The sequence below is a fragment of the Anopheles darlingi genome, chromosome 3, assembly GCF_943734745.1.
Source record: "Anopheles darlingi chromosome 3, idAnoDarlMG_H_01, whole genome shotgun sequence".
Lineage (NCBI taxonomy): Eukaryota > Metazoa > Arthropoda > Insecta > Diptera > Culicidae > Anopheles > Anopheles darlingi.
The window spans coordinates 54,668,300-54,691,483 of record NC_064875.1 but is presented as its reverse complement, the minus strand read 5'-3'; the positions used below and the strand labels follow the sequence as shown (position 1 = coordinate 54,691,483).

The 23,184-nt window shown below is 51.6% G+C and overlaps 1 protein-coding gene across 1 annotated transcript in view; it reads left to right on the top strand.

Moving 5' to 3' along the window:
• LOC125954976 (ecdysone-induced protein 74EF) overlaps positions 1-23,184 on the top strand; it is a 221,973-nt gene that overhangs the window by 138,714 nt on the left and 60,075 nt on the right. Inside the window, 1 exon segment of the mRNA XM_049685728.1 lies at positions 19,341-19,358. Within this exon segment, the coding sequence (XP_049541685.1) occupies positions 19,341-19,358 (18 nt within the window).

Sequence of the window (23,184 nt, the reverse complement as noted above, 5' to 3'; positions counted from 1 at the left end):
ATGCCGAGCCGCGGTGGTGCGGTGCTGCGGCAATCGATGGCCGCTGCGCTGAGACTACTTCCACCTGTCATCGGATTGCGAGAAAAACTGAAAAGAAAAACCGTGGAATCAATTGCGGAGCCATCTTCCATCGGAGCCATCCCGGCAAACTTTGGAGCGAACTTTCGGAGCGAGAAAACCTTGATCACGCTTCCGCTTGAGCTATCGCACCGATCTGACAGGCGACGATGACATTTGCTGATAACAAACACACACACACTCTGACCGACACCCCCCAATTCAGATGTCAACAGTCTCGTCTTTCGTGCGCTCCAACCCCAGAAGCGAATCGTTTCCCCCAGAGGGGGGGAAAGCCCGCTAGGAACCGTGGGACCGGAGATGGCCACATTTCCTGCTCCACAACCTCCCGCTTCACCGGCGTGCTGCCACCACCGATGACAATGCGATGACGAAATGAGGGAGGTTGTCGATTGCCGAATAGCGAGAGCAGCTTTGGATTGGAGACCCCAAAAAACAAGCGCGAAACAAGCGAACGAAACGTCGCTTCGCATTTTTCGTCGAATTAACACATCTCGGCCAGTCAATGCCCCCGGACGACGACGACCGGTGCCGGGGCGGGTGCACAACCGGACGCGCAACATACGCGCACGGCCGCCGGATAGATGATGATGATGATGATGATGATCATCGTCGTCGTCGCCGGAGGACAGCAGCACAATGCGAAGCAAGCAACCCAGGGGGGAGTGGTGGTGGTGGTGGTCCGAACTCCGGAGAGGACGTTGCACAATCCACGCCAGCAAAATCGGACGCTTGACCAAACTGGCCACCGTGCAGTGGCCGGCTTGTGTGGGAACTCTCGCTCTCGTTGATGACCACTACCACCACCACCATCAGTAGCAACAGCAACAGTAGGCCGCGCGAAACCAATTGGGCCACCGGCGGAACCTTTTTGGTGGAACACGGTGGCCGGTGCCATTGCAACCGGTAACACAATGGCGTACATATTCTGTTGTTTTTTTTTGTTTTTTTTGGAGATTGCCTCTTTTGGGGCCGGTAATTTGGGGCCCCAACCGTTGTGGCCCCGTTCTCTCCGGAGTCAGCAGCATCGGCAGCAGCAGTAGTAGTTCAACGAACGTGTTCGAGGCAAACTCTTTCGACCACTTTCGGTTCAGCGTTTTTTTTTTTGGGGGGCGATTTTTGGTGGCGAAGACTTGGGCAATCGCTGGCGGCGCGAAGGTCAGTCAGCAGCAGCAGCAGCAGCAACAGCAGCAACAACAGTAACCAGATGTGCTGGAGGCTGTGGTGTGCTGTGCTGTGTGTGTGTGTGGCAAGCGTGGCCACAACCGTGGCGAATCTGCCGTAGCTGAATACGGTTCGTCAGTGGAGGCAATATCCGAGGCTCCGATTTGCATGTCGATCGTTGGGAGTATTCGAAGGGGTTTTTATGCATCGATTAGGTGCTTTTGACGTTATGCACAACGGATGCAGCATAGGTACGGGTGGTTCAACCATTTGGAGAGCGTCTGATGTACTTCTCGGGGAAAAAAATCGATGTGTTACGCTTGACACCAGCTTTACGGAGGAAAAGACTCCTTCACTGCTAGTGGTCGCTCGATCGTCAACAAAACACCATCTGTAGTGACAAGCAGTTGGTTCTAGCAGCCGGCAAGCGTCAGAAGATCACATAACGTTTGCATAAAAAAAAAAGAGGGACAATATTTGAATAGTTATAAGAAAAAATCTAAGACAGGTAATTGAGATCTGTAAACTGCAAGTTTGGAAGGTAATTTTATCACCTTTCACACAAAATTTTGATTGTGCCATTCTGAGCACCCTTCCGGTAGTTAGCTGGATTTTTCGACATGAAGGTCGAAAACACTTGTTTGTACACTTGTTTTTCAGATATTTTTGTGCTTTTTCGACCGATTCCTTCTCCGGTTTCGCCACAAAAATGTTGCAATAGATGCTACGATTTAGCTTTGGAACGAATTTTTCGAAAGGATGCAGTTGGTGGACGTTGGACGGACGGGTTCATCGACTTAGCTACCATATCGATATTAATCACTCCATCTGTTCTAACGATCGCATCGAGTACCAGATCCGGCCAGATCCCGCCACGGAACGGTATGCCTGCTTCCTGACATGTATTTCTATGTTCGTCAGGTCCATCTGCACGGTTTGGTTAGTTGTACCGACCGGGTTAGTTGTACCGGACAATCGCACGCAGCGGTGTAGCCATTTTTCTGTCCATCTTCTTCTTCAGCATCCTTTAGAGCTTCTTAGCGCTTATAGCGTCGGCCATACGGAACCGAGCCATCTCTCGATGTTGTCTAACTGTTGTCCATTAGTGGCAGGATGCTGTAGATGCCAAAGCAGAAGTTCCCTGGCATCTACAAAGTTCCCTATGATGCACATTTCCGGCGCGGCGGACTACCTTTCTTTCTTGAATTGCGCAAATGTCAGAACGGAATGGCTTCACTATTTTCGCCATCACTTTTAGAGCTTCAACTGATAGAGGTTTCAATTTTTTTTTGCAAGTAAACTGATAAAATTACCTTCCAAAGGCAGTTTACAGATCTCAATTATCTGTCTTAGTTTTTTTTTCTTATCATCATTCAAATTATGTCTCTTTTTTTTTTAATGCAAACGTTAGTTCATTGCATTTCCAACCAGATTTGATCTGCACAAAATGTCAAATACTTTGCAATGGTATATGAAGTATCTCGTGAGTGCATCACCAACGCACACTGCAATGTTTGGGGTTGTAGGGGGGCGGGGGTAGGTCTCAATGCTGACACATATTTCACCTCACGAAAAGCCGGATGCGGTGCTACTAGTAGCTTTAGGACTCCCTCCCAATGGCCCTCTTCGGTCTCTTCGGCTTCGGCAACAGTTCAACGCACCTTAGGAGGGCAAGGTCAGGTGGCGCTGGTGGTGGTGGTGGTGATACGCATCGGTGCATCGCGTGGGTACCGCGGTATAGCACCCAAGCACCAGACACCGCGACCGGACCGCCGGGGAGAAGTCGAAGGTGATTTCGAAACACTCGCACGTGACGCGATGGTTCCGGACTGCGCGAAGCGCTACGCCATTTACACGGATGAAGGAATCGGATCAGCTGTTGCTGTTGTTGCTGCTGTAGTGACCAGAAAACACCCCCCCCCCCGGACCAAGCCAGTAAGAGAAACCACCGGACCGGACCACCAGAGGCCGGAACTCGCGGCAAACAACTTCAATCGAAACGCTGCATTCGATAGCTGCTCGGCTCCGATGGTCGATCGGCGTGCAGCAGCACCAACAGCAGCAGGTCACGCGGGCAAAACAAAACAAAATCAACCAACCAAAGCCACCACCCCGCGGTGCCCGGTACCGTTACAAGCCGTTCAAGGTCGATCTGGCACCCCCCTCGAGAGGTTGAGGGGAAGACGGAGGCGGAGGACACTATTTTCGCTTCATTTTTTTCCGCCAGCCAATCGCGCACCCCGTGGCTGTTACGCAACAACGAAGCAGCAGCAGCAGCAACGGCAACGGCAGCAACAACAACAAACGAAAACGAAACAAGGTGGCGGAATTCGAGTTTATTGCTAAACTGTTGCTGTTGTTGTGGTCATTTGCTTACCAGCAGCGCAGGCAGCGGATCGATCGATCGCGACCGATCGCGACCGATCGCTGGCCTTGAGAGCCGCAGCGCTTTCCTCGCGGTTTTTTTTTCTTTTTCTTCTCTCCTTTTCCACTCGTCCGCTCGCCGCTGGTCGTGTGAGGTCCGGCGATCATCGATTAGATCAATTCGATTCCGATGACGATGATCATTCGCTCTCTCTCTCGCACTTCGTGAGATAAGGCACGCAAACTATCCCAAGCTTGTCACGCTTATCACGTGACGAGCTGTCACTTTCAAGGGCAACTTCTTCCCCCTTTAGCCTCCTTTTAAACCAGGGGCTGGGAAAGGGGAAACCTCACCAACACTACTGCCGCTGACCGAGTTGGCTTTTGGCAACATTTTAGCCACAACTTCGGCTAGCCCCACGGATTGCCCCTTCCACGACGGACACAGTTTCCGAGGAGATTCGACTCGCGGCGAATGTAGGTGAAAGGCTAAAGCCCTCGGGGGCTTGTTGTGTTTTTTTTTTTCGTTTTTGATGGAGAGGGAGGGAGGCACCCCAAAAACTGGACGCGCGCTGTCAAGCCTCCTTCTTGGTCCCCTAGGAGAAGCCAGCATTTTTTTGGGGGCGATGAACCGACGTTCGGCGTATCCTTGAGCCGCCACGCAGCCATCGAGGCTGGCTTTTGGGGGCTTTCGAAACCCTCGGCGAGCGCGTGCGTTCCGGCTTCTCGACATCGGCTCGGTGAGCTTTGCGTCATGTCCGCCCCCTTTCCACTGCACCGCACACTAGCTACACCCCTGGTCCCACGTTTTTAAACGTCTTCAACGGAAAGGAAGCGACTCGCGGAAAGCCCTACAGAGGCCTTATAGCTTTATAGCATGTTGCAGCTTCCGTTTGAACGACCATCTCGCTTAATATCTCGCATTAAAACCACCTCATCGTGAGCTGCACCCCATGTTGATGATGATGATGATGAAGAGTCGCCGATCAGCTTCGGGTATAGCTTCCTCCGAAAACGCACGGATGCACCGGTTGCTGGCTGCTGCTGGCTGGATCTTCCTTTAATGCACCCCGATCGGAACCGCAACCGATCATCATCATCAGCATCAGCATCAGCATCATTCGATCGCATTCGTGGCCGCTGCGGTTCTACCACATCCTCGTATCCACCGTGTCCACAGATGATGAAACGTTCGACTAAAGAAAGGGAGAGAGAAAAGAGAGAGAGAGACCGAAGACGAGACGAGACGCGAGATCAGAGCTGCAAGAGCCACAAGATCGTGGATCGATCTGAGGATCACCGCAAGGCGGAAAAATGGGGTGCAAAGGGTACTCGCGGAATGGAAAACCCACGCACATACACAGACACACACATGGGCGCGCACCAGTTTCTGTGTGTGTGTGTGTGTGTGTGCGTGTGTGTGTGTGTGTGTGTGTGTGTGTGTGTGCATGAAGAGCGCGCGAATTGCGCGAGTGCAGCCGCAGTTCGGTCGCTCGTGAAGTGAAGTGATACTCGCGCAATGCCCGCGATCGTTGGGGCCACGCTCGATGGTGGTGGTGGGGTGTCCGCGGTGACGGCGGCCGTTGCAGCCTTGAATTCGTTCGTCGAACTGCAACAGCAGCAGCAGCAGCAGCAGCAGCGGGCAAGCAAGCCGAGTGCCGAGTGCCGAGCGCATTTACTACTTCGCGGCGACGACGACGACGACGACGGGGTAATGTATAAATATAGCGGCGGCGGTGGCGGCAGCGAAACCTCCCCCCCCCCCCCCCCGGGCTTGCCCGCTCTGCCACCTGCACCGCATGCGGCTGCACTCCGTTGCATTCGATGCCGCTGCCACCCGATCCCTTCCGTCCCCGTGCCGTGTCCGTGATTCTCTTCGTCTTCGCGCGCGCGTTGCGTTTTCGCTTCGTTGTGCCAGCGCACACAGACACACACGCACGCCGGCGCAGGCCAGCAGTGACCAGAGCAACACAGATCGCACTCATCTTCGAGCAGCGCCGACAGCAGCAGCAGCAGCAGCAGATTGACGCCACAAATCGCGATCGAGCAGCTGGACGATTGTGGTGTCTCTCTCTCTCTCACACTCTCTCTGGCGCTTTATCTGCGGTACGGGCCGGAAAGGCCGGTGTTGCCCAATGCTCACGATGCGCAACCATATATGCGTTCCGGCGATCGCGAGCACCAGCGACCGTCAGCAGCAGCAGCAGCAGCAGCAGGTCGCTGTTGAGTTGTGCTAATCGATCAAATGATCATTCCGTTCCGAAGGCGTTCCTTTTGTACGCGCTCTGTTGGTCTTTTGCGGGCGCAAATGCGACATCAGACATCAGGTGTTTCTAAAATGCCCCAAAAATTAGACTAAAATGTCATTTTTTATATTTTTTGGGATATTTGAAGTCTATATTAGATAAGATGTAATAGACATCGTATAGTAAATATAGAATAGTTACGTATAGTAGAATAATAGGTTACTTTGGAACTACTTGCTGAATTATACGAAGCTGCAGCAGGAACTCCCATTTCTCCATTCACAACGTCTCAAACTACTCATCACGCCACGATGCAGCATGCATTCAGCAGATGCCGGACGAACGTTACATTGCTCCCTGCGGTTCCCGGAAGCAGCCACGGCCACAGAGCATCGATCCTTCCTCCCGATCGAATCGATCGATCGATCTCGCTCGCTGATAACGGACGCCATTCATTCACGCCACACGGTCACTACTCGACCCTATCGGTCGGTGGTAATCAGTGTCTTTTCCCCCCCCGGGAACCGAGAGTGTTTTTACAATTTTTAAAGCACAAAATGGAAACGATGTTGCGGCGGATCCCGAGGGAGCACTGTTTTGATTTGCATTTCCGTCATTCCCGCAACGGTACGGGAACCATTGAACTCGACTTCGACTCCCAACCCTGTGAACGGGGTGAATGAATCCTACGTAAAACACGTTAGTGACCAGCTCCTCGGAACAACGGTTTTGCTGCACTCCATCTTTTAACAGATTTTGTGCGAGATCAGCCCGTGAGCGGATCTTATGCTTATCGCAGCACGCGCTCCCCGGATGTGATGAACGGTCAGTCACGGGCTTCAGCTGGTGGAGCTGGTGCTTATCACTGGGAATGGGACGATGCGAAATTGATTAGATTGATTACAAAGCTGGCGTCCCGTCGTCTCCCCGATCCCTCCGATCCAATCCGATCGCTCGCCAATCGCGTTTTTTTTTTTTGCCAAAAACCAAACAAACCAGCATCCAGCACGTTGAACTCCAGCCATCGGAAGGAAGATCGATTGCCACGCCACACGTCTTCCCTCCGCAAAACCGGCAGTCCGCATTCTCGGTGATACATTAAACATTTTGGGTTTGCCGCCGGATTGGTCGCTCCGAATAAACATTAACGGCGCATCATCGTACCGCGGGTCACGTGGCGGTCTGGCTGTCTGTACCTCTCGGCTGGCCACGAGCTCGTGACGGTTGATGAGCAGAGCAGTACGGGCGGAACCGGTTTCGACCAGAATCGTCCGATAAATCGTCCGGGACTAATAATCATGAAATCGACATTCATAGTAGTCGTCGAAATTGGGAAAAAGGACTTGTTCAAATTATTTGACAGGCTACTGACCATCAACCATTCAACGTCAGTTTTGGACTCATCATCACCCCCATTTGGAGTTTTGGTATTATCGCCAGCGAGTGCCGGTGTTGCGACAGTTCGCAAATAACGATTTTTTTCTGGGGTACAAATAAAAACCCAAAAATGGCCTCGTCTGGTCACGTGCCTTCGATCCTTGTTCCCCTGCTTGCCTGCGGACAAACCATTTGACTGACCCGCAATGCTTCAATAACTTTGCCCAAATTAATTCATTTTTCCGAATTGAAGTTTTGAGTTTTCCGATATCGATCTCGATTTTCCTCTGTCCAAAAAGCCCCACCACGTGCCCGCCCTGGCCAGTAACTCATCCATCGGGACCACCAGCACTGCAGGCAGATTGTCAGCCACCTGTCTCTCCCTCCCTTGGTCGCTTGTCACCAGTTAAAGTGCAACAACAGCCACTGACACAGGCTGGTTCGTGTTGTTCCGCAACAGAAAAACACTCTCGCCCGTTTCCCGCGCTCCCAAAACAGGAAACCTGTCCAACAACACACTCCGTGTTAACACGGATCTCGTGCGCGCGTGCATTCACGACGACGACGACGACGATGACGGGGACGAGATGCGTGTTTTCGTTTCGAGACGCCAAACACCCGTGACACAAGTAGTGCGACTGGGAATGGAGGAGCTTTGTTCCGTTCCGGCGATTCATCCGGCCGCGGACCCCCATACCAGGACGGATGTGGGTCAATCTTGTCAGTGGACACCCCAACCTGGGTGTGTGTGTGTGGTGAAGTGCACGAGAGCGCCGTGTGCCGGGGGGATTGGATTAAATGCACATTCCACGAACGATGCTTTGCGAACCCGCCCATTAGCGTATGGTGGTGGGCCCCGAACTCTGGAGTGTGCTGCTGTTGTTGTTGTTGTGTCGGTTGGCGCTTGTTGGCCATTTTATTATTAAAATGGACCCCGCGCTTGACTCCGACCAATCCGACACATGGAGACGCACGGTCCTTTACGGAATTTCGCTCGAATCCGGGGAGTGAGTTTGAGGGTCTATATATGGTTTGGGTAGGGGAGAGAGAGATGGCCAACCGGCCGACCGAGCGAACGATGGGTACGTGACAAATGGGAGAACAGGAACAACAAAACCGAATGCGCATCGTGGCGCGAAACGATCCGGAGCAGCAGTTCATTTGCCTCATTATTGTGCGGCCCCAGCCGGCCTGGCTGCCGGACTCTCTTCACGGATCACTTCTTCTTCTTCTTCCGCTTTCCGCGAACCTCCGAGACCGGGGTTCTTTGGTTCGTGCGAGAGCGTGACCGATCTTCGCACCGTCATCGTCGTTGCCATCGTCAGTCGTCAGAATCAGGAGGAGGAGGAAAAGGATATTTATTAATCGTAGTCGATGAGCGTACGGGTGATAAAAATTAATTTGCTCAATCGTCGTCGTCGTCGTCGTCGTTGGCATCGTCGTCATCGCCATCGAGAATGGTGCTGCCGGTGCCACCCAGTGGGTAGTCCGATTGCCGTTTTCGGTTTGTAGAGCTGTTCTCCACGGTATGCTTTGTGCGTTTACGGTACCAGAGTGCATCGTGCAGCTCCATTAACCCTTGGTGGACACCGATGTATTGCCGGGGTGCTTGGCGGTCGACGGCAATGTGTTCACGATGTTCGATGTGTCCATTTTCGGGTGGCATTTTGTGGAGCATTTTCCATTAAAATGTTTTACTATCTTGATAAAGGAAATGTAATGATAATCGCCATGAATGGAAATATCGTTCAAATAGAAGGTATTTCAGTATACTAAAGCGGTCGAAAATGGACGGAAAACGTTCAAATTCTAGAGCATACAACCTTTTTCAAATCTGATTGCAACACAATAATCAAGTTTTATCTAAAAAAAATGGACCACCAGTTTCAGCAGAGAAAGGTTCAAGATGCTTTTTGCTGCGCGATCTCGGAGATTATTTCTCAGAAGGCTTTGATTAAATCTGCAGGATTCTCATGCTTTCATTAATTTGGTGTTTGATCCTTTTGTTCCGTTTTTTTTTTAGTCTCGTCTGAAGACAGTTTCAAGGGTTTCTTTTCTTTTGTACAAACTCGAATTTTCTGAAATTAGTACCAAGCCATCATGTATCCTTTAAATAATTTACCAACACCAAATGATCCCAATGCAGTCCCAAATGTAGTTGCCTGCATTGTCACAAACGGCTTCTTTTAGCTGCAATTCTTAGAAGTACATTGATATCTCAGTCTCGTCAACGCTTTTTCTATCCAAAACAGCGTAATTCCTGGCATTCGGAGTCGATTTTTGTTGGCATGACTTCACGTCCACATCCATTCCTTATGCTATTCCGTTTATCAGAAGAAAGTTGATCATGGACAATGAGAACTTTGTTTGATGGATATAGACCTTGTTTGGAGATTCTTCAATGTCCTTAGAGCGCAGACATTTCTATTTTTCTGGGGCAATACATGCACCTCATCATAATGTACCGATTCTACTTTTGAAATGAGCATTAAATATTTCGGAAAAATGTCGCCTTTATGTTAAAGAAACATAAGAACTGAACACCATCGTTAGTGTGTTTGAAATAAGGTAGCTCAGTTACCATCGCAAAGCATCGCCTATATGCTATTAAAGTAATACCTCAGGACACTAAATCCATAAGTCAAAATCTTGCTTAAACTTAATGCAAAACTCTATATTTGCTTGAATGTTTCTGTTAAAACATAATAATACGTCAATTAAATGATCATTGTGCTACTACGCTACTAAAGTCCATTAAGTCAGCGAAATGCTTTCAAAGCGAAATGGCATCCCTATTGCTATTGCGACCCATAAAAGTGAATCGCATTCCACCATCTTTGGTGCACCCCGGGCCTAGCTACCGCTTAAGGGTGCGCGGGACTCACCCGTTCACATCCGCGAAATCGATGCGCGCGCGCGCGCGAATCCACGGAAGGAAGCCGTTTAGCTACTTCTACTTCTGCTCTGCTCGTCTCGTCTTGCGGTTTTCCTTCACCGCCACACACCCAGAGACAAGCACAACCAATCGCGGTTTCGCGATGGTCCGGCTAGTGTAAATGACCTAATTGTTTAATAAATATTGCACGTTTCATGGTAGCGGGTGCGTTCCTCCCGCCCCCGCTCCTTCGGTTCGCGACGACCGTGTGGCGTTTGCGCACAGTCTTGGCGCCCCTCAAACCGTGCAGGCCGCTGCAGCAACCCGCAGAGTGCATCACTGTAGCGGATGTGAAGTGGCGAATGCAAAAAGGGGGCCTCTGAATGAACGCGAGCTCGGTGCACAGACCAACTGCTCAGAGCAGAGCAGCTCGCTGTCATGCTGCCAAGCTACACCTTCTCCTCAAGTCCTGCTCTCTCTCTCTCTCTCTCATCCGCACCCGCAGTTTTCTCGCTCGCCCGCTCGCCCGCTCGCTGGCAGCGAAAGCTGCAAAAAACCATTTTTATTAATAAAACAGAACAAATCATCCACATCCGATGCACATGCGAATATCCATATGTGTGTGTGTGTGTTTTTTGGGACCTCATCAGCCCAGAACGGTCGAATGGACGCTGACGTTTGAGAAATGATCATTGCAACCCCACCAAACCCAACCACCCACCACCCACCCGGTCGTTGTCATCGATGCGTTAAGATGCCGTTTTCGTTTGGCTCGTGGACTTCGTGGAATGTAATCCGTCCAGGAAATTGGGACAACACACTCTCCGTTGGGCTGCCCGATGCTGACTATTTGTGTGCCCCAGTTGTGGCACCATACCGAGGGCGGGTTGTTAGGGGTTGTTGGCAGAACGGTCTATGCGGCAAAAACATGAGTCCTTTGATCGATTCCTCGCCAAACTCGACGTCTGGCCATCCGCAGACCGCTTAAAAGAATGGTCGCTGAAAAAAAAAACAAACGTTTCAAACGCCTAACGATTCCATTTGAAAACTTGGCCGACTGTTGTCCCCTCCCCTTAAAGAAACTCTTGCGCCTTGTCGAAGGTCAGCACGCAACGGAAGCCTAACTTTTCGGGTGTTTTGCGGATCGCTCGCTGGCTGACTGACTGCCTGCGCCGGGACACAATTTGGCAAATTGTTCGAACTTTGTCGACCAGACCAGATAAAGTTGTAGGGCAGTCCGAGCCGATCGAATAGAACCGGGTCCGGGGTCGTCTCTAAGGTATCTGAGGCATTTCGAAATGGCGAAGAGGCGACTGGTTGATTGCTTCATTTGCTTCTAAATTGGTTCGGTCGGCGAGAGGTTCTTAAAATACGCGAACAGAATGAAAAAGGGGCCAAAAGGGTTTTCGAAGTCGATTATAATACATTCCCTCGCTGACGTCGATCTGTCACTTTTGTCTAGTCGGCGAAGTGTGTAGACTACTACTACTACCTTTTCCGGACTTCTTTTCGTCAAATATTGATCTTTAAACGATCCCGCAATTAATACGTGAGTACATTGGGGTTATACCGAGCAATCTAGGGCTCTAATGGTGTACTCACTTGCTATGCACGTGGCGATGCAGAAGCCCCACTATCTAGAAGAATCTCGGTGAGCTCGGCACAATGGCTACTCACTACCACTGTCCGGTACACGCTGGTGGGCGGTTCTGGGGCGTTGGTCTGGAGACGTGTGCGTGTGTGTGTGTGCGTGTGTGTGCGAGACCTCTTAGAATCAAGCATTTTAAGCATTCATCATTTGCTCCGTCACTAGCTGCACACTAGACTGCTACTACTACTACTACCCTCCAGCACCATCACCTACCTGCCTGCCTTACCACCGGTTTCTAGGTCTAGGCTAAATTCAAATCAAGCGCGCACCGATCGTGCACATGCGCCCGCCATTAGGGGCATGGAGGTGCCGTGCTCTCTCTCTCTCTTCGGCTCTACTAACGCCTCAGAGTGTTGCGTGCACGATGCATACGATTGTCTGTCTGGTCCAGTAGTAGTACTAAGGTGCCGGTGCCGGTGATCGATAATCTAGCGAGCCAGCGAGCGTCAGATCACGAGACGTGATCCATCCAATCCGCCCGGGTATATATCGATCGGCCGATGACAGATGACGGGAGTCGGGCTCGGAGGTCGACCCAGATCCCAGCTCGTGTACCGAAGACCGAAACCGGTGCTCCATGAGGTATTGTGTCATCCGGTCATACTACGCCTTAATCACATTTAGATCAGGATTAACTTATGCGCCCTTATGTGGTGTAGTTCAGAGTTCAGGCCCGCTGCGTCGCCGCCCTTGCACTGGCTGGCACCGGGTTGATACATTTTCATTGAGCGACCCACATTTGCATTACGATATGCTTTTTGGATCCCTGGACACAAAACAGTGGACGAGGCTCTTAGCCGGAGTCTTGGCGCTAAGCGTGGCTTACATTATGATACGAGCAGCGCGATCTGCAGCATGAAGTGGAAATTTCCCATTCCAAAGCATCGAAAAACTTGAAATAATGCTCACACAGCACCAGAGTCCCATGCCAGCATTCTCGCGACACGTCGTTGTAAATGAAAACGAAATCCTCCTGCCATTGCTAGTGCTACTGCTACTGATGCTGCTGCTTTCCCATATCACGCACCTTCCGTCACAAAAAAAGGGGGGGCGCAAGAAAATTGCGAGAAAACTGGTTGCGGCGCGCGCGCGCGGAAAACGCGGTGGAAAATGTCGAACGAGCTACAACAGCCGGTTGTTGTCGGTTGCCATAATTGCTCATTAATTAAACGCAAAATTGAAAGCCCATCACAACAGCGATCCAGTTCCAGTTCCAGTGCAGTGCGGGGAGTAGCATACACCCTCCCTTTCACCCGCGTCGTCGGTGGCAAATATGGTGCTCGAACTGTGGTGAGTTTTCCGGTTTTTCTTCTCCCGTTTTCTCGAGGGGTGGAATCCAGAAACCAGCAATCCAGCGCCTGCCTTGTGATCAACGCGTGACGTCACACGGCTGGATGGGTGTGTGTGTCTGGGGAACTGGAACACCATCCAACCATTCCTCCTCCTCGCCACAACCTCCTCTCGCTCGCGCGCAGCGACATTCCGTGCTCTGATTCACTTTCATCTCGGAAAAAGGCGTGCTCCTGTGGGGCCAGAGGAAGGGAGGACTTGCATTAGATGCATTAGATGCATTATTGCAACCGTTCCGAGCCGGCTGGCTGGCTGGCTTGTTGGCGAAAGTGTCCATCACTTTCATCTTCCACGATGGCGCCCGGGACTGGGCGTTTTGCCGAGAGAAATGAGGCCAACCGCCATTACTGCCACCGTTGTCGTCGTCGTCGTCGTCGTCTTAGGCGACTGCAAGTCAGTCAGTCAGTCAGTCAGTCGGTCGATCTGGTGTGTCCCGGGGAAGGCAACCATTTTCCGGTTTATTATCTTGTTTTTTTTTTGTGGTGCGTTTTCCGATGATTGCTCCACTCTGGTGCTTCCGGCAGCAGCACCGTCAGTTGGTTGACGATCGTCACGATCCTCAGTGTCTGGATGTGTGTGTGTGTGTGTGTGTGTGTGTGTGTGTGTGTGTGTGTGTGTGTGTTTGTGCTACTTAAGAAGATTCGCGGATGATTGACAGACACAGACACACATGCACAATGTGCAGCTATTCCCCCTTTTCTGTTGAATTTCCCACTACTAAAAACGTCGAATCCCTCTAATCCCAGAACCTTGCTCCAGCATAACCGCGCGACCGAAGCCGGTGAATACGCGGATCCACCACCCAGATCCACATAAATTACAAACCGCGCTTCCAAAGCTCGCCCCGGGGAGGGTGTTAAGCCACCTAATTCACACCTGACACCGTCGCGACCACCGGACCGGCATTGCGAAGGAATTGGAAGCACCAATCCTCGTTGCATAATCGTCTCCGCGCTGGTGGAGTCGGGCCCCGGGACCCGGCCCGACATAATTTATCGTGCATTTGAAAGGAAATAATACAAAAAATAAAATATGGCCTCCCTCCCGCCCGAGAGAGGGGAGGTAGTAGTAGTAGTAGTAGTGGGTTATGGGGTGCTACTCGCTGGCACGCTGGCTGGCCCGGCTTATTTACGATCGCATCGCGTCTAGGCGGCGCACGGGATTAGCTCTCCATTTATCAATGTCCTTGCCGATTAGCGGGCGCACGCTGAAAGCTCACACGCTGCGTCTGCATGAGGTTTACGAGTGCCCGCGCGTGTCTGTGTGTGTGTGTGTGTGATAGTGCAAGGGAATGCAAGCCCGGCCGGCAATCGGTTCGATTTGATTTATGCGCAAACAGACGAACACAACAACACAATCCGACGAACGAACCCCGAGTGCTCCCTTCTTGGGGCCTTCTTTTGCCTTCTTGGCGTTCTTCGAAGGGGCTTCAGCAGATTCGGTCCTTTTTTGGGGTCGCACCGGGGCCTCCTGATTTATCGATCGGCCACCGGCTGCTGCTACTGCAACTGCTGCTGTTGCTGCTGGTTGCAGAAGGAAGATCGGAATCGGATTTATCGTTCTTCGGGTCCCTATCTTCGCCATTACGGTGGCCTCCGTTTGCTCTTGCGGGTCGAAAGGCTGTCCTAAAATGCTGCGATTACTTTCAAATCCAGAAGCTTAGAACCGCTGACTGCCACAAGGGAAGGGCCATGGAGACGCCCCGATTCCTGCCAAGAATCTAGTCTAGTCGTTTCTGACGAGACCGGCCGCGGCCAAACCCAGAACCTTAATTGAGACGTTTGCCATTTCGTTGTCGGAACCCCGCAACCCCGAAAACCCAACCTACTGCACCGCTGCTTGATCCACCGGGGTCGGGTCCCGCAGACGCTGGCGCGATTGATTGATGAAGTGCAACATGTGCATGTGCGGGATGCAGATCAGCAATAGGGGCTAGTAGAAAAGTGAGGTAATGCGCAATGATCGGTGCACTCGGTCGCTTGGTCGTCGCGGTCAGAAGGATGTGACGAAGGCATTATGCGCTAGTCTAGTCGTAGACGTAGAATAGAGTTGGCCGACCGGCCAGCCGGCCGGCGAACACTATTTTCCATTTCAATAGACCGCAATCAGCGCGGTGGTTTTTGACGAGCAGCAGCAGCAGCAGCCGCGGCAGCGAATGCTTCGGTCATGGGGTCGGTATTTGCTAGAGACGGCCAGGATTGACATGGGACCACCGCTTTCCTGCTTAAGCGCTCGTTGGTGAGGACCGCACGAGAGTGGGATGTGATTTCATCGAACTCCGCGCTCCGCGTCAACCGCCAACGGATCAATCAACTCGAAACACCGCGACGAAAAGCCGCGTTCAAGTCGAAAGGTTTGTAGGGTTGACCTAAAATAACTATACCTTGCAAAGGTATTGTTGGCAGTGGATTAGCAGGCTGAGTAGTCTCTGCAATAAGCGTAGCTGGGTACGTAAATGATGGCCACTAAGTCGAATCATTGAGAAGATTGTCAAAAAGTGCACAAAAACACGAACCATCTCGGCGGCGGATGTGCTAGTACTTCAAGTTGAAGTTCGAGGCAATCCGACGATTTCGGTGTAATAGCCATCAAGGTGTAGATTACGGTAATTGAAGACAAGGATTTGCAGGAATTCATGCACGCGCATGAAGACATCTCCTTTGAAGCCATCCATTGTGTTCCAAGTAGCGGCCAAGTTGTTGCTTTTGAAGATAGAGGAACCGCACGGTAAATTCTGCTTCAGTTACTTCACAAGGATGGAATCTTCTGGAATCGGTTTGTCTCTGTATTTGTTATAGGATCTCTGGTTAAGAACGAGCCTCGTATTAATGGCATTTACATGGAATCACTTGGTACTTTTATTCCTGTTTGTTGGAGGCAGAACTAAAGAAGGACCCGCTACAGCTATTAAAACACTCAATCAATCAATCAAGGAAATAGCACAAATTGAACACATTCAGAGGCCACACCGATGTGATTTCAAAACACGGTTAATGGTAGAAATGGTAGAAGTTAAGACTCCTCTAATGATTTTCGAACTAAAAGAGCAAATGTAAACAAGTGACATCATCATCCAAAAGTTGCCAAAACTGAAGATGATTTGCGATCTGTGGAATCAAAAGGATAGCAATCGATGCGTTAAATAAATTAGCATTGGGCCGGTTGACAATCAGTTCGTTATGCTAAACACATAATCAGCTAACGAACTAGATTCCACTTTGTTCTAGTTACCGGTTTCTCCAAAGAAGCGAACAGCGCGCATTGCCATTCGATGCGATGCCGATGTAAAGCAAACAAACATACCACTGCCACCCAATGACCTACAATTAGTAGACTAGACCTACCTCTATTCTACTCCTCCTCCTCCTACTCCTCCTCGTGAGGTGCGTATTTTCGGTGTCATCTCGTCTAATTAGACGTGCGCCTCGCCCGCGTTGTACGCTATGTCGCGCTCGCATTAAAATATGATTTCACTACTGCGCTGCCGATCCATAAATCTCATCCGCTTCCCCTCCATCCTTCCTTGGGTTCCATCCATCCTTCTTCCACTCTCGCGGGGCGATCAGTCATTGGTGAGCTATATTTAAGCGCCTCTGCGCTTCTGTCCAATTAAATCACCATCTCACCGTTGACCTACTTACGGGACTTGTCTCTCGGGGACCAGCACCAGCACCAGCACCAGGACTACCGAGCACCATTACCGAGCGCCCTTTCCCTGCGGCTAGTGATCGGCGGTGTCGGCGGTGGACCGGAAGCAGCCACAACAACACCAGCAGCACCAGCAGCATCAGAAGCAGCACGTGGCTTGTGCGGTAGGTCCGTGCACGCAATGCACTGTCACTCGACCGGACAGCGCGGTCCGATCGGTGGCTGGCTGCTCGGCCCTTCCGTTAAAAATAGGTGACCATCACCGAGCAATCGAAGCAATCGATCCCGGTGCTACAACGTTGGGGGCGCCCTCTTGGGACTTCCTAAAATTATCACTATCCCCCTCCTCTCAATGGCGCTGAAGGAAGATAGTTTCGCCAGCTGTCGGTCGCAGGTCGGTTCTGCGACGACGACGACGAGCGTGAAATGTCACACCGCAAAGTCCACCGGAAGGCCACCATCGAAGGGCCACCACCACCACCACGACCACAGGACGGCGCCGGTCGCACCACCAGTCACAACATCATCCATCTGTAGCAATCTTGACGCCACTCGATCGTGTAGCGGGGGTGTGTGTGTGACAGAGGGGGAGTACTGCGATGATCGGTGGCAGGATCGGCGCGGTGGCTAAATTTAAATCCTCACCAGGGGAAACACCACACTCACCGATCGTGGACTCATCGTCGTCATCGTCGCCGTCGCTGTCGTCGTCGATCGGTGCTGCAATGAATGGACCGCGGATTCCTTCCTACCAGGTCAGGTCAGGCCAGCCAGCCAGCCAGCCAGTGTTTGTCAGTTTGTAGCCAGCAGTCATCGTCGCATCGAGCATATGGCATGCCGAGAAGGGCCAGCAACACTTGGTTGGTTGGTTCTGGTTTTTTTTTTTGTTGCCGGACTTTTCGGTGAATGAAGACAGATCGGTCAACAGGTGTCGTCGGAAGGTGGCGAGGAACCATCGAACACGAGGAGACAGTTGGACGCGACGCAGACGACAACGACAGAGCGAAGGGCAGAGCATAGCTTCTGTCCTGTACGTGTGCGCGCGTGTGTGGTTCTCGCGAATGAAGGGCATCCTCTTGGACCGTTACGTTAGCGCAGCATAATGCTCACAGGGCGTCCGATGAGGTGGGGATGGGTGCTATTAATTACCGACCCACACACACACACACACACACACGCGCGCGAAGGAGAAATAGTGTGTTTGGTCAGTCAGCATGATCCATCCGGGCGCCGAGTGTCATCTGCAACATCATCATCGCCGTCGTCGTCACCGTCGTTGTCATCATTTTTCGGAAAATCTAGATCAATACCATCTATTTCTGTATGCAGCAGTCGCAGCAGCATCCTGTTCCCCTCTCCTTTTTCCTATGCTGTCTGTATGGTCGCGACAGCGATTGCGGAACCATCGCAAGCCCGTCGCAAGATATGCCCTTCAGGGCCGGGTCGTGGGTGCGTGTGTGCGTGTGTGTGTCCCACTACTGACGACAAGATGATATCGAGACACGACGACACCCGGCTGACCCTGAAGGGGTGGCAACTTGAGTGTCGAGTGGGGTTGTGATGAGTTTTTAAAGAGTTTTCCTACCGCACGCTTTTCCGGCACGCACGCACGCACGCACGAGCGAGTGAGCGACGCGTTTCTCCTTCCACGAGAAGAAGGAAAAGAAGAAGAAGAAGAAGGCCACCCAACAGCAGCAGCAGCAGCAGAAGAGAAGCAGCGGATCTGCTGCGGCGGCGATTTGCTTCCAGCAATTATCACGCCCCCCCCTATCCGTAGCGCCCTTTCCCGCCCAATGTTTTTTTCCGTTCCGTTTTCCTCGCCCTTTTCTGCGCGCGCAGAAATGCATGCAGTTCGCTTTTCGCTTTTCGCTTTTCCATCGTCCCCGCTCCAACAAGAAAGCGTGCTGGCGAAGCGCATAAGCACGATCGATCGCGGGGGCGCGCAGCGGCAGCATGTCGTGAGGCGTGTTGGTGCCGCCCCGCTTTTACCGCCCGGTGGCCGCTGCATTTCTTATCAGCTTTCTTCCCGCTGCTGCACCCCCGGCAGCTGAGCGCGATGGGCGAGCAAAAAGCAAAAAGGAAATCACACACTTTCCTTCATTCTTGCACGGTTGCTGCGAAGAGGTTCGCTTTCGCTATCGCAGCAAGACACCGCACACACACACACGGTGATAGCGCCAGTTTTGGCGCACTGAAAGACACCCTCCCTCCCTCCAGGGGAGATCCTGGAAAGCCTTTTTCATTGTCCGTCTCATTTTGGGATCACGGTGAAGATATGTGTTGGATTCAAAAAGGGAAAGCCAATGCACACCGCGCGTGTGCCCTTTTGTGGTCCGCCAGAGAGAGAGAGAGAGAGAGAGAGAGAGAGAGAGACACTCTGCCTTACTGACTGACTCACTGACTCAACTGACTCACTTAACTGACTGATTGACGACTCCGGCTGACAGGCCGCGAGGGAGGTGAGTTACAAAAATGGCCGCACCGGAACTAACCCTAGATGGCAATACTCCTTCCTTTGGAATTTGTTGTTTTGGAAAACTATGTCTCTCTAATCAAAGCATTTTCCTTCTCTGTTTTTTCATTCCAGATGAAATCAAATACCAAGGTAAGACCTGCTCGACTGCTCTGCAGATGCCTTTTGCACACACACATACGCCCTTGTTGGTCAGAATGGGAAAATGGAGCCCGGAATGGTTGCGGCAGGAAGTGCGCGGCTCCGAATATAACATTCGCAAATGAAGTGTCAACATAAATAACTGTAAAACATGACAGTTATACAGCGCGTGTTCCTGGGGTTCAAACATTCCTTTTTTTTTTTTGTTTTGTTTTTCTTGGCGAGCAATGGCCCTGGAGCTGGAGCTGAATCGTTGCTAACCAGCCGTCGCCGTCGCCGTCGCCATTTGCTGATTGATTTAGAACAGATGTTTGGTGCGTCCGATTCGATGCTGGCTGATGCACGACGCTGCTTTCCATGTTTCCCCCTCACCCCCACTGTGCCCATGGGGTGCCACGCTAATTGATTGATTCATTTCTGCCCGCGATCCACACTACCCGTAACACAAATCGTAACTTAATAACTAGTCTGCGGCATGCGTACCCCGTTCGTGTGTGTGTGTGTGTGTGTGTGTGTTGCGAAATGCCGGACCGGAATACATATTCATCATATTGCATTACGCCGCGGATGCGTTAGCTGCTGCGCCGGGGCCTGGACTGGGCTGGAAACGTTGGAAATGTTGAAATTGTCTTCGCAAATTATCGACAATTCAATTGGCACGCCGAGAAGCAGCCAAACCAATTACTCGGCATCACATCTCACTCAAGCTGGCTGGCTTTCCTGCCCTTTTCGTACGCACACACACGCACCAAGCAGTGGGCAATTAAATAATCATTTCAGAATGGCCGCTGCGCTACGCCGGACGAACGGTCGTCGGTGTCTTTGATTTCCACCGTGGCTCCGATCGGTTTAACCCGGTTGAACCGTTAATCTGTCAGTTCGCTCGCAGTGCTGGTGGTTAATTGCAATGCCCCGGTAGTGTGCTACTACCGATCGCAGCATAATAATCCAACCAGCAGCAGCCAGGTGATGGGTGGATTATGACAATTATGGAATTAACGTCCCAATCGGTTCGGTCCGGTCGCGCGGTGTCGCGCGAAGGTGTCGCTCACGGTGATACACCCGCCCCCAAAGGACTGCGATATGTGTGTGTGTGTGTGTGTGTGACTTGTAATTATTAGTTGGCCCGTCCGCTGGGTACGTTGGCTGGGTTGAATTGATCCACGGAAAGGGTGCGCCATTATTAGTAGCGTGTTCGAGGGATGCGGCAAAAATAGTGTTCGTTTTGGGTCCTGATTTTAATACAGATGTATTAGTACAATCCTCCCTCTCTCTCAGACAGGGAGCTATCATTGATAATAATTCGTGCCATTTGCCACGGAACTAAACTAACACTCCGTGCTAGCTGGCCAGCGACCAGGCGGCCGGTCAACGGGCGCCCCGAAACGAACCGAGAAACGAGATGAGAAATGTATTTTTACGCAACTAATGCAAAACGGAATGGCTGTTTGGCTTTCGCTGTTGTTGTTTCGCCTATTTTTATCGTCCGGCCACACGTTTAGCCGCCCCACACTACGAGCGTGAGGCGTAGATCAGTGGCGGTGGAATCCTCGCACGGCCTCGCACCAACGCACTCTGCACTCCGCCCAAATCGATCTTACGCTAAGCGGCTTCGGAATTCCTGGTGGTAAAAAAAACGCGGGATAAAAATCACGCTTCCACGTGGTCCGGTTCGGACATGCTCCGCACCCGGAGTAGAACACCCACTTTTGAGTGCCAGGTTGACAGGCTTACATCCGGGGGCATTAGTGACAACAGGACCACCATAGCGCTGGTGCAAGACCACCCTCGCGGTATTTGAAACGAAAGCAATCCAATAGGAAAAGTATCGCAGACACACCTTTACGCATTTGCGCTTCCTGTTGCGCTGCTCATTAGAAGGAGGAAGTTTTTTCCGGGAAATCCAACTCCCCATCATGTGACATCTGCCTCCTTCTTCCTCTTGCTTGTGGATTATCTTCCTTTAGCTCAGTGACCACAATGGCACCCAAAAGAGTGTATCGGTAGCGGATTTTCATTCATGATTTTCATGCCGCGCGATCATCATTCACGCAATGGCGCTGTCTCGCTCTCTATCATGTCGTCATTCCTGTTTACTCGAAGCAGTAACAGCCGTTCACGGGTGCTTCACTTCCCGATTCCTGTCACACCGGCCGACCATCCCTCCTCCCTGGCTGCCTGCCCGGTTGTTTTTACTTTAGAACTCCCTTCCCTCATAGCGACTGTTTTTTTTTTCACATTAATATCCATCCTGCCAACCGCGCCATTTTCCTCGACAAACGGAAAATCCCGAAATACGGCGCGAAACACGAGAGCAAAAAGCATTCCAAATAACACGAATCATTTGTCTCCTCCCGGCCGTGAGAGGGGAGGGAGACTGCCTCTTCACGTCTTTCCGGACTGTTTTCCGGGAATGAAATCGTTTTCCCGGCCCCATTTGGTCCGAAGCACAAGTTGCAAGGGAGACGGGGAGTAGGTTTATTTTTACCGACGACGTCGTTTGTGTGATCAAGCGACTGATGATGATGATGATGATGATGCGGAATGATGATGTGAAAGGGGCGCTTCGTGAGGCGCCATTCGGCCAGATTCCCGAATACAACCGGTGTGTTTCTAGCGGACTAGCACGTGGGTTCTGGTTGGTGGTCAGTCCCGACTAGCGGAGAGGAAAACCAAAACAAACACCAGCAGAAGGGGGTGCAACTTTTTCCGTCTTCAAACGATGAACACACACACACACACACGCGCACGCTATTCAGCGACAACAACAGCCAGCTTCCGTTTGATCGATTCCGCGCGTTCGATTGTAGTAAAGCAAACATCGATCGATCGATCGACGGTCCTGTGAGCTCGAGCGTCGATAAAGGGCACAATCACCTCACCAGCATCATCATCATCATCATCATGGGCGACGCATCGTCCGTCGATACTAAATGCCATCCCCAGCTGCTGCTGCTGCTGCTGTTGCTACTACAACCGGATTCTAGCAAATCGCTCGCGATAAGGTTGACCATTTAACGCCGCCACGATTCGTCGCGAATCGTGCAAATGCCAACCGGGGGCTGGTGGTGGTGGTGGCCCCCGGTGGCCGGGCCGATGTGAAAAACGTATTGGAACGATGGTTTTTTTTTACTAATAATTTGTTCAACACGCGCGCGCGCTGGATGCAAATATGGTTGCATCCGCGGAAGCATCTCGCGAGACGCATCAGCTGGTGCTTGCCACGAATGAAAGGCGAGAACTCTGATTGCTATTATTACCGCCACCATCATCACCATCGTCACCATCGTCATCATCATCATCATCATCATCATCTGTTCAGCAGTTCAGTGCGAATTCGAATGTCGGTCCCGATGTGCCGCTCCTCGAGCATCCATCCAGGCAGATATCTTTGCAAAAGGCCGTCTCGTCGTGTCTCGACCGCTCGCCCCCCCCCCTCCCCCCTTTGGGAGGAGGAAGAGGAGGTGCATTGCATTTCCGGTGTCATCTGTTTCAATTTTCCAGCTCCAGCCGCTTCGCGATGCTTTATGCCCTTTCGTCTGGCGAGTCGAATGAAGTGGATTGCTAGACGGTCACGGAATGTGCCGCTGCTTTCGTTCAGCTGCTTCGCTTCGCGACCTTCCGTGGCACGTGGCCGGCAGTGGTGGTGTTAGCAACAGAGAGTTAGTAACTTGGGACTTGGGGTGTTTAACAGAGTGGGATAGTGTTCCCTGTTGCTCGTAGTGCTATCCAGTGCTGCGCGTTGGCCGGGTTCGAATCGTAAATTGTTGTGAACTTATAATGGATAGCGTTACGAATCCCGGGGAACTTGTTGAAC